The following is a 12,400-nucleotide window of genomic DNA, read 5'->3' as shown; positions in this document are numbered from 1 at the left end:
ATTCGATTAGCACTTGACGTGTAGCCTTAGAAATTTAAGTTTTTCGGGCAAAATAATTGTTTAAAAAATGTTTTAATTAATTATATCACCTAAACTTTATAGAAACATATTGTACGCGTCCCGAACTATATGAGAATTGCGTTAAAATAAATAGATCTGTCGATATTCGATTAGCACTTGATGTGTAGCCTTAGAAATTCAAGTTTTTCGGGCAAAATAATTGTTTAAAAAATGTTCTAATTAATTATATCACCTAAACTTTATAGAAACATATTGTACGCGTCCCGAACTATATGAGAATTGCGTTAAAATAAATAGATCTGTCGATATTCGATTAGCACTTGACGTGTAGCCTTAGAAATTCAAGTTTTTCGGGCAAAATAATTGTTTAAAAAATGTTCTAATTAATTATATCACCTAAACATTATAGAAACATATTGTACGCGTCCCGAACTATATGAGAATTGCGTTAAAATAAATAGATCTGTCGATATTCGATTAGCACTTGATGTGTAGCCTTAGAAATTCAAGTTTTTCGGGCAAAATAATTGTTTAAAAAATGTTCTAATTAATTATATCACCTAAACTTTATAGAAACATATTGTACGCGTCCCGAACTATATGAGAATTGCGTTAAAATAAATAGATTTGTCGATATTCGATTAGCACTTGATGTGTAGCCTTAGAAATTTAAGTTTTTCGGGCAAAATAATTGTTTAAAAAATGTTTTAGTTAATTATATCACCTGAACTTTATAGAAACATATTGTACGCGTCCCGAACTATATGAGAATTACGTTACAATAAATAAATCTGTTGATATTCGATTAGCACTTGACGTGTAGCCTTAGAAATTCAAGTTTTTCGGGCAAAATAATTGTTTAAAAAATGTTTTAATTAATTATATCACCTAAACTTTATAGAAACATATTGTACGCGTCCCGAACTATATGAGAATTACGTTCAAATAAATAGATCTGTCAATATTCGATTAGCACTTGACGTGTAGCCTTAGAAATTTAAGTTTTTCGGGCAAAATAATTGTTTAAAAAATGTTTTAATTAATTATATCACCTAAACTTTATAGAAACATATTGTACGCGTCCCGAACTATATGAGAATTGCGTTAAAATAAATAGATCTGTCGATATTCGATTAGCACTTGATGTGTAGCCTTAGAAATTCAAGTTTTTCGGGCAAAATAATTGTTTAAAAAATGTTCTAATTAATTATATCACCTAAACTTTATAGAAACATATTGTACGCGTCCCGAACTATATGAGAATTACGTTCAAATAAATAGATCTGTCGATATTCGATTAGCACTTGACGTGTAGCCTTAGAAATTTAAGTTTTTCGGGCAAAATAATTGTTTAAAAAATGTTTTAGTTAATTATATCACCTGAACTTTATAGAAACATATTGTACGCGTCCCGAACTATATGAGAATTGCGTTAAAATAAATAGATCTGTCGATATTCGATTAGCACTTGACGTGTAGCCTTAGAAATTTAAGTTTTTCGGGCAAAATAATTGTTTAAAAAATGTTTTAGTTAATTATATCACCTGAACTTTATAGAAACATATTGTACGCGTCCCGAACTATATGAGAATTACGTTCAAATAAATAGATCTGTCGATATTCGATTAGCACTTGACGTGTAGCCTTAGAAATTTAAGTTTTTCGGGCAAAATAATTGTTTAAAAAATGTTCTAATTAATTATATCACCTAAACTTTATAGAAACATATTGTACGCGTCCCGAACTATATGAGAATTACGTTCAAATAAATAGATCTGTCGATATTCGATTAGCACTTGACGTGTAGCCTTAGAAATTTAAGTTTTTCGGGCAAAATAATTGTTTAAAGATGTTTTAGTTAATTATATCACCTGAACTTTATAGAAACATATTGTACGCGTCCCGAACTATATGAGAATTGCGTTAAAATAAATAGATCTGTCGATATTCGATTAGCACTTGACGTGTAGCCTTAGAAATTTAAGTTTTTCGGGCAAAATAATTGTTTAAAAAATGTTTTAGTTAATTATATCACCTGAACTTTATAGAAACATATTGTACGCGTCCCGAACTATATGAGAATTACGTTCAAATAAATAGATCTGTCGATATTCGATTAGCACTTGACGTGTAGCCTTAGAAATTTAAGTTTTTCGGGCAAAATAATTGTTTAAAAAATGTTTTAATTAATTATATCACCTAAACTTTATAGAAACATATTGTACGCGTCCCGAACTATATGAGAATTGCGTTAAAATAAATAGATCTGTCGATATTCGATTAGCACTTGATGTGTAGCCTTAGAAATTCAAGTTTTTCGGGCAAAATAATTGTTTAAAAAATGTTCTAATTAATTATATCACCTAAACTTTATAGAAACATATTGTACGCGTCCCGAACTATATGAGAATTGCGTTAAAATAAATAGATCTGTCGATATTCGATTAGCACTTGACGTGTAGCCTTAGAAATTCAAGTTTTTCGGGCAAAATAATTGTTTAAAAAATGTTCTAATTAATTATATCACCTAAACATTATAGAAACATATTGTACGCGTCCCGAACTATATGAGAATTGCGTTAAAATAAATAGATCTGTCGATATTCGATTAGCACTTGATGTGTAGCCTTAGAAATTCAAGTTTTTCGGGCAAAATAATTGTTTAAAAAATGTTCTAATTAATTATATCACCTAAACTTTATAGAAACATATTGTACGCGTCCCGAACTATATGAGAATTGCGTTAAAATAAATAGATTTGTCGATATTCGATTAGCACTTGATGTGTAGCCTTAGAAATTCAAGTTTTTCGGGCAAAATAATTGTTTAAAAAATGTTCTAATTAATTATATCACCTAAACTTTATAGAAACATATTGTACGCGTCCCGAACTATATGAGAATTGCGTTAAAATAAATAAATCTGTCGATATTCGATTAGCACTTGACGTGTAGCCTTAGAAATTCAAGTTTTTCGGGCAAAATAATTGTTTAAAAAATGTTCTAATTAATTATATCACCTAAACATTATAGAAACATATTGTACGCGTCCCGAACTATATGAGAATTGCGTTAAAATAAATAGATCTGTCGATATTCGATTAGCACTTGATGTGTAGCCTTAGAAATTCAAGTTTTTCGGGCAAAATAATTGTTTAAAAAATGTTTTAATTAATTATAACACCGTAACTCTTTAAAAAACCATTGTACGCATCCAGAACTATATGAAAACTGCGTTGAAATAGATAGCATTGTCGATATTGGATTTGCATTTCACGTCTAGCCCAAAAATTCAAGTTTTTCGGGCAAAATAATTGTTTAAAAAATGTTCTAATTAATTATATCACCTGAACTTTATAGATACATATTGTACGCGTCCCAAACTATATGAGAATTACGTTTAAATAAATAGATCTGTCGATATTCGATTAGCACCTTACGTCCAGCCTTAAAAATTTATGTTTTTCGGGCAAAATAATTGTTTAAAAAATGTTTTAATTAATTATAACACCGTAACTTTTTAAAAAACTATTGTACGCGTCTAGAACTATATGAAAACTGCGTTAAAATAAATAGAACTGTTGACATTTGATTAGCATTTCACGTCTAGCCCTCAAAATTCAAGTTTTTCGGGCAAAATAATTGTTTAAAAAATGTTTTAATTAATTATATTACCGGAACTCTTTAGAAACTTATTTTATGCGTCCGGAACAATATATGAATTGCGTTAAAATAAATAGAACTGTCGATATTTGAACAGCATCTCACCTTTAGCCCTCAAAAGTCATGTTTTTCGGCAAAATAATTGTTTAAAAAATGTTTTAATTAATTATATCACTGGAACTCTTTAGAAAATTATTGTACGCGTCCGGAACTATATGAAAACTGCGTTAAAATAAATAAATCTGTTGATATTCAATTAGCTCTTCACGTCCTGCCTTCAAAATTCAAGTTTCCGGGCAAAATAATTTTTTAAAAAATGTTTTTATTAATTATAACACCATAACTTTTTTAAAAACTATTGTACGCGTCCGTATCTATATGGGAACTGCGTTAAAAAAAAACAGAACTATCAATATTCAACCAGTATCTCATGTCTAGACCTATAAATATAAGTTTCCCATCTAGATAGTTGTTGAAAAATACTTTTAAAATTTTTAAATTAATTAATTTTGTCTATCTGAGATGCCAGTTACACCATATCCACGTGCGCAGACGTACAAGCATATATACATGTTTTGTAACAAAAAATTATTTTTTTATTAATTTAATCATCAGAACTATTGATAGGACGTCTCTAAACGATAGAACTCTATAGATTTAGTCTTCTCTGTGGTCGTATATTCGAAATACGGTGAGATGCTATTATGTGATTTTGGAAGTTAGCATCTCATTTATAAAAATTTAATTAAAATAGATAATTCAACGGAACTATTGTTGAAACCTATCAAGAACTGTAGAACTATGCTGGATGCATGTAATTCTGCAGTATTTTTATAAGATGCTAAACTTTGAGATGCTAACTTCACTCACGTTTAATCGGCATCGCGGAAAAGCGACAACAATACTTCGAGAGATGCGAGTATCGATGCCATGCCCTTTTTTAGAAAGGATTCAAAAGTATATTCAGATACTGTTCAATAGACCTAACAATTAATAGGTTTATCTCAGATCAATATCTTATAATTATAAGCAGATAAATGAAAAAGATTTGCAGAGGCATCTCAATACGCATTTACCGGACATCATTCCCCTTTCCCCTCTTTCCGGATAAAATAGTGTGATCGATAGGGAATGTAGAATGTCCAGTCGAAACCGTTCAAAGTGTGTCGCATGAGAATCAACTCGAAAGGTTTATGATTGGCCCGCGCGTCGGGGTGCGAACTCTCGTGCGCAGCGGGCAAGAATTTCCGATGTAATGCAGCGGGTGTGTAAAATGTCCTAGCTTGGAGTTCCCGGTTGGTGCCGTGCCGTTCGGGACGGATCTCGCCGATAAATAAGCTTGACCGTGGGGTGTCATATTTCTTTGTCGCGCCGTTGCGCCAACGCGCTATCTCGCGGTGCACGGCGCGCGGATATTATTTACGATCCGCCCGGGGGGAGATTTATTATAGAATTGATTTCCCGCACGGCCGATCGGATTAATTTTCACTTTCGAGATGCGCGTAACGTCGCGATTGGTTGCCATTTGTTTCGCACGGAACGCGCGAAATTCATCGGTTCTGTTCCGTGTCTTTTCTGTGCAAGTCGGCGAGATGAATTTCCGATTAGCGTAACAAAAATGCCACGGCATGACGTGAAGGAATCGCAACAAATATTGTAACTTACTGTTTGTTATTTTGAGAACAAGGTACCTATACCTAACATGTCCCGCCTAAGCTCTGGAGATTTTTCTAATTTTTTGATGAATACAAAATTAAAAAATAAGGGTCAGATTTAAAATAGAAAACATTTCTAAAACTAAAAAAATTTATATATAAAATATATTTTCAGTTATTTATATAAGTATAGTAAAGATTTTTAAAAAAGATAACACTTGGGCCATGTTAATTACATATATACTCAATGTGGCCAAGCTATGTATTTTCTTCTTTTTCGTAAATATTTTTGAAAAAATGCCAAATAAAAAATCAACATGTTTAATTAGACTTTTATTAACATAATTATGGAAAAAATACACATACAACTATTTATTAAATAATGAAACTGTGTTTATTTACTACAAGGGATGTTATCTTAACTTTTCCCTGTCAAAAAGCTCCAACTATCTAGAGAAAGACAAGAAATACTAACCAAAAGTTAAACACTAAATAAAAAAATAGAATCTAAACTTTTGTATATTAATAAGATATGTTGTGCTTCTAGTAGTGTTTTATTAGTGGCCATAATGATTTCACAAAACAAAGACTTTTCTATTTTTAATTATAAACAAGATTTAATAAAAATGTAAAATTTACGTTTTAATAAAAATATAAAATAAATATAGTGTTAAAAAACATAAATAAAGAGCTACAATGACATAAATTGCGGATATTTGTAATTGTTGCATGATAGTTATACAAAGCAAAAACTTACTCTGAAATTTTAGGTCCGGAAGAACACAATTTGAATAAAGTGCAATTATAATATATTATATAGAAAACAGATATTGACCAATTAACTGACATAAATACATCGTATCGACTTCCTGAGCAATATATTAGCGCTTTCTATGAAATTTATTATGTAACTATTTGAAAATGTGGGATGGGTCAAATTGGATACATGGCCATATTGAGTACAGTTACCTTAATTGTTATTAAGAGAGCAACAGATAGAAATTCAACAAAAACATTTGTGTTTATTTATTTTTATTATTTATTTTCTTATTTTTTGCACAATGGTTTTGTAATTATTTTTTACCGTTGTTAAAGATGAGAACGACAACAATGCTGAACGACAGACCATGTCCGATGAAATAAAGACCACCTGTGAAAGCGTCACTAAGTCTTCATTGAATAGCCCGACGCCTTAGAATAGCGCAAGAAAGCGCGTATTTTTGAGGGCTCATTAGTCTAACGAGCACTTAGTCGCGTATTAGATGCAAGAAGCTCTCGTTATCGTTCGTTCCCACCACTAGTTCGGCAAGAACGGCCAAGAAGTTCAAGCATAAGATATCCGTGACGCGCGATACTAAGAAAGGGAAACCTTAGAAAAGCTGCCTTCGAAGTTACAATCGTACTTAGTCTCGCGTCTGTACCATATCTCAGTTATCTCGTTTATGATTGTTAAGGTCGGTTACAGCGGATGCAACGGACAGTTATCTACTTCATGAATGGATCGTTACAGCCTCGTGTAGACTGATAACCTTCGACAAAGAAAACGGATAACGATGCTTAGATGTACACCAACGATTCAACGTTTATCCCGCAAACGCTTCGTCGTTCCTCGCGTAAATACTATACTATAGTCGCCTCGTTCATCTTGTCGAGAGACGACGTTATACTGAGTTGTCGTCACGTCGTTGAGAATGAGAGAAAGAGAGAGAGAGAGAGAGAGAGAGAGAGAGAGAGAGAGAGAGAGAGAGAGAGAGAGAGAGAGAGAGAGAGAGAGAGAGAAGTAGGGTGTGAGTAAGGTATGAAGCAGTCCGTTGAATGAAATTTGCAATGGAAATTTAATCTGACTCGATTCGTCCCGCGTAGCCGGCAGTCCTCTCCTTAACGCCAGTCATTGTTATGTTTTGCGGAATTTTCGACAGGGAATTCTGCGCCCCGGGAAAAGAACGCGGCAATATCGCGACGAGCAGCGTCTCTCTTTCTTCCTCGCTTCTCGACCAAGTCCGTAATTATGTATTCCGCCGAGAGACGATGGGCTCTTCTGAATATCACGCAGCCAAGAAATATCATGGAATGAATCATCATCGTTTAGCAAAACGTAGACAGAATGCGTACGACACAAATGTTTTATCTTTACTCTGATAAAATGTTATTTTAGCGGGCAGATAAGATAATTTTATAATAATAAAATTGTTGATTTACAGTATGAATCTTTCTATTCTTATCTTACCGTGATTAAAGTATAATTAGAATTATTTAAATTATCTTATGAATGTATAAAGTCAATGTGATAATTTCATAATTGATTTACAACTAGTATTAATAACCTTATAAGTAACTCTGTTTGAAAAATATAACGGAAAATAATAGAAAAAAATCTCCTGTAGCAGTAAAAGTTATAAAAAAAAAATGTGAATCCCGTACAATCCTAAAAACTTAACAAGGTTGAAATGTCACTTTATAAAAGTATTCATTGCTGTTATTTAAAAAATATAATAATTCGTTGTTTCTTTCTTTTTAAAGGTGTATCGGACATACAATCTTAGACAAAAGTGCATGAAATTTGAAATACTTAAATATCTACGCCTAACGCATAGTAAATCTAGATGTAAGAAACTTGAACGATAGTTGGAGTCTCATTTTTACTCTTACAGAGGTATTTTTCATGTATTTGCGTTTTTTTTTTCACTTATGAGTTTAAACTTTTGACAGTAATAATGCACAATTATCTCAAATTATATTTTATTTCTTTAAAACGGTGTAGTGAAGACAATTGAAACTTGGCAGATATTTTCTTCTATTCATATACTAGACGTAAAAAAAATTCAAAACACTGGTACTATTTCTTCTATATTTTTTTAGCTGTTTCATCCGTCAAGATCGTCTTTTTCCATAAGATAGAAAAGAATACCATGTAAAATCGGTGAAAATTAAAATAGTTATAACTCAGCAATCGTTTAGTGGATGCGTTTTTAATTTTTTGCAGTACATTAGGGAAACTAAGAGAACAATTTCACAAATTTTTAACAACTTTGTACCATTTTGAACTTCAGTCCGATACATCCTTAAAGAAATTTTAATGACTCCTTTTTTTAAAGTGCCATCTATGTTGCTATTTGACGATATTTAGAGTGGTTTTCATAATTACTCACAATATAATCCATAAACGTTATAAATGTATACCATACATTTATAAAGTAACGATAAAATTCTTTATCGTTACCATTACAAATAAAAAATAATAATCAATATAAAAAATCTGTAACGGCAACAATGTTATAAGTAATGTATAATAAATGATCCATTATTTTACAAATCTAGCTTTAGATTCATTAATATTTGATATTAACCTATTTTAATATAAGCAAAAGGAAAGAGAAAGCATAAAATGCTTGTAAATCTGCTATAATATTTATAAGCTAACACAAAATACGAATAAAATCTTCGACGGAAATATACGAGAAATAACGAGATAATGCATGTTAATATTAAAATTTAGCAACGTCGTAATTTAACGCTGAAAATTCTCACTAGGCTAACTGAAAGTTTTTTCTCATCAAAACTATCGTGTAATACAGTATTTAGATAGCATCATAGCTTGTGTCCCTCCTCGCCGTTTATCGAATAAGCCACTTAAATATAATATTAGTAATTATGCAAAATCCCTTTACCTAAAAAAATCGCTGATGTTTTTCCGACATCAAAACCTGCGTAACTTACTTCTGATAAGAGGCGAGGAGATGCAGAATGAGCTAGTTCAGAATGGATCTCGTACTTTCGCAACGTGAAACGTTTTCGGAGTATGAGGCTTTAATGCGCTTTTATCACGTTACAAGATAAATTCTCAACTAAAATTGTATTATTGAGAGAAAATTTTAATACGCTTCACAAAATTGTATGTAGATTCACAAATTTTACGTCGCGATTGTATGATCACGCTTTTATTTTTACCTCGTTTCTTCTGAAATATTCAATATTTAGATTTTTGTTGCTAAATTTATCCACCATTTTTCTTATCAATTACGGCAAACAGTTGAATATAAGAGACATTTAAATTTCATAACTTTTCAATGATCTTGTTATATCTAGTTGACGTTTATGCAGCGATAATATAAACTTTAAACATTTAACTTTCAAGTATTTACTTGAAAACGTCAATCGCAATTATTTTTTCAATTTTTCTCTTGGAAAAACAGAACGGGATATCTCTTCTAAGTGGAGAATGCAAATACTATTTTTATTCGACAGCAGCACCATTGGGACGCACTTTATCGGACCAGAAAAACGTCAACTTCCTCAGGCATATGTGTAGAACTCAATTCGTTTCGCTAGTATACAATCAAAAATATTTTCTGTTCTTTTCATTCGAAGACAGAAGTTATATACTTATAAATAGCAATAAAATATGTTACATTGTATCATATAAGGGGTTGTTTTTCGCTCATTTATTTAATAAGAGCTATTCTATTAGAATAAGGCTTGGTTGCACAAACATTATATTATCTTTAAGTGAAACTTGAGTCTGTGTTTGTTTTTATTTATTTAAAGAGAAAGCTAAAGACAGGCATATGGTTAAGTTTTGCTTAAAACCAAAACAATATTGGTGCAACCGGACTTAAATCTATTACGATACGAAATTATGTAAACTGTTTTTTTTTTAGATCCTTATTTTTAGGGAAAATTAATAAAAAAGTTTCTAGACAGCATACTTTTGTTGTGACTTAGTTATGAAATTGACATATAATATTTAACAAATGTATAACCACGTATTTATGCTGTATGATGTAAGAGTTTATATTATTGGTTATCCACATACGTAACACGTAAATTACACATATAGACGTGCGTTCGTGTACAGTCTATATTTTACAATAGCATTCAAGACAAACCGGTTTTTAATTGATTAGGTAATTCTGCAGTGGTGGATATCTCATCGAAATGGACAGGTATCGTACGATAAAAAGAAGATCCGTTATTTATGCTCAAGGCTACACAGTGCGATTCAAGAACGTTAAAATATGACAATCAAAAACAGAATTAATACAAAAGATAATTTTATATATTCAATATTTATATTATATATTTATAATTTTAAATAGCAAAATAAATAATAAATAAATTTTTCTTTATCAATAAAGCGCAATACGTACATTTAATCTCTCCTCTCTCTCTTTCTCTCCCCCCCCCTCTCTTTCACACGATACAATATATTTTATCTAGAATATACTTATCAAATATTATTATCTAGTTATCTATAAAATACGCTACAAGTTGAGATTAGCTCGTTATATAATGATCACTTATAAACACTGAGTCAGTATTATTTGAACTGCCAGCAAGTCGACTCAGTAAACGTCTATCGCTCGCGCTGGACGGACAAGCCTTAACAAGACTTAACAAGCATATCCAAATTGTCATCGTACAACTAAAAATGTCTCCCAACGAAGATTTAGAGAAATGGATGAAAAAGGTGATGTCAAAAATTATTGAGAGTTTTGGACCAAACATCGACGAAGCTCAATATGAAATAGACAAATTCGCCGACAACATTGCGATGTCCAGTATATGTTACGTGTGCGTCAAGTTTAAAAATAGAATGACGGGCCTGAATGAGGAATGGAATGTGATACTGAAGAGACCCGTACAGTTAGAAGCCTTGAGACAGAGATTCAACAGTGACTTTCAATTTCACAATGAAATTTTGTTTTACCAGATGTATGCCCGACCGGATGAGAACTTTCCAAAATGTTTCTACGCTGACGAGAAGCCACCAACGGACTCGGTAATCGCTTTGGAGAATGTTAATAAACGAGGATACTGTCCTTGTCCATATAAGCGTGATGTTCCTTTGGAGTATACGTTAGCGGCAATGCGCGAATTGGGACGATTCCACGGTAAAGGATACGTCATGAAGGAGCTACAGAAGGAAAAATTCTTCGATATCGTAGGGCAGCTTAAAAATTGTAGGTACGACAGGCCAAAGTACGAGTTTGAGATTCTTGTCAACAGTCAGGCAACGCGAGCGGTAGGGTATCTTCGTACTCGCAATTATGATTCGGTTTTCTGTGACAAAATGGAGGCTGTACTCTCAAACGCATTTGATGAGGTGATGATGAAAACGGTTCAACCGCTAGAACCTTTGGCGACTTTATGCCATGGCGATTTTACATTGAATAACATACTCTTCAAGATGGAGGATAATGGACAACAACACGCGATGCTAATTGACTTCGCACTTCTTGGATACTCAACTCCTGTCGTCGATCTTTCTACATATCTTGGTTTGTGTTTCTCGAATGAAATGAAGGACAAGTTCTCCGAAATAATGCAAGCTTATCACAATGCATTGAAAGAATATCTACTGGAAGCTGGCGTTTGGAATGCAGAGAAATACTCGTACAATGCTTTCCTGGATGATTACAAGAGAGGGGGTCTTTTCGGTTATGTTATCGCGTCTTTCTTTTTAGCACACGAATTGGGGTATAGCACCGTAAGTGCAGAACAGCTAGGAAACATGGATATAAAGAATTTTAGCGAATTAATCAAGCAGAACGGTGGAGATGAAGTGTCTAAGATATTAGCGGATTTATTACTATTTCTGAGGGATCTTGGTTGTTTGAAACATTTCTTATAATCGCATGGTGTTTATATACGTACATAAAAGAGATACACATAATAATTATACAAAATTAATAAAAATAATCAAAAACATTTTTTTTTTAATAATTGAGAATTCAATTTTAAATACTTATGTTAATTATCAAAATTTTTTGTAATTCTTTGTTATTAAGGCACATATCATTATTAATAAATTGTAATAATTAAAGTAAACAGTACAAATTTTTATAAATATCCAAATACACAATTATGTTTCTAAGATGTTTCTAGGATGTATCTAGTGTAAATAAAAAGAAAAAGTATTTTTTCATAAAGTATTTTTACATATAAATATATAATAGTATGTATATTTTCTATACCTTAAAAATTCTTTTAATTTTTTTCATCATTTTTCAATTCAAAATATATTCCCTTACCTTTATTATTAAATCGTTCCCAATTTAATTA

The 12,400-nt window shown here is 31.7% G+C and overlaps 2 protein-coding genes across 3 annotated transcripts in view; one reads left to right on the top strand and one right to left on the bottom strand.

Annotated features, from left to right (window-relative positions):
• LOC105839983 (zwei Ig domain protein zig-8) overlaps positions 1-12,400 on the bottom strand; it is a 330,645-nt gene that overhangs the window by 144,400 nt on the left and 173,845 nt on the right. The gene's annotated exons all lie outside the window — the stretch shown is intronic.
• Positions 8,659-12,288, top strand: LOC105829739. The gene has a single exon (XM_012668799.3). It carries the CDS (start codon positions 10,767-10,769, stop codon positions 11,967-11,969), a length of 1,203 nt encoding a protein of 400 aa, XP_012524253.1. The 5' UTR covers positions 8,659-10,766; the 3' UTR covers positions 11,970-12,288.

The sequence above is a fragment of the Monomorium pharaonis genome, chromosome 7 (genome assembly GCF_013373865.1).
Source record: "Monomorium pharaonis isolate MP-MQ-018 chromosome 7, ASM1337386v2, whole genome shotgun sequence".
NCBI classification, from domain to species: Eukaryota; Metazoa; Arthropoda; class Insecta; order Hymenoptera; family Formicidae; genus Monomorium; species Monomorium pharaonis.
Note: the sequence above shows the minus strand (reverse complement) of the source record. Positions and strands in the feature narration are given on the sequence as shown.

Coding starts and splice junctions, on each gene's coding strand:
- LOC105829739 (XM_012668799.3), top strand. CDS start 10,767: ATGTCTCCCAACGAAGATTTAGAGAAATGGATGAAAAAGGTGATGTCA.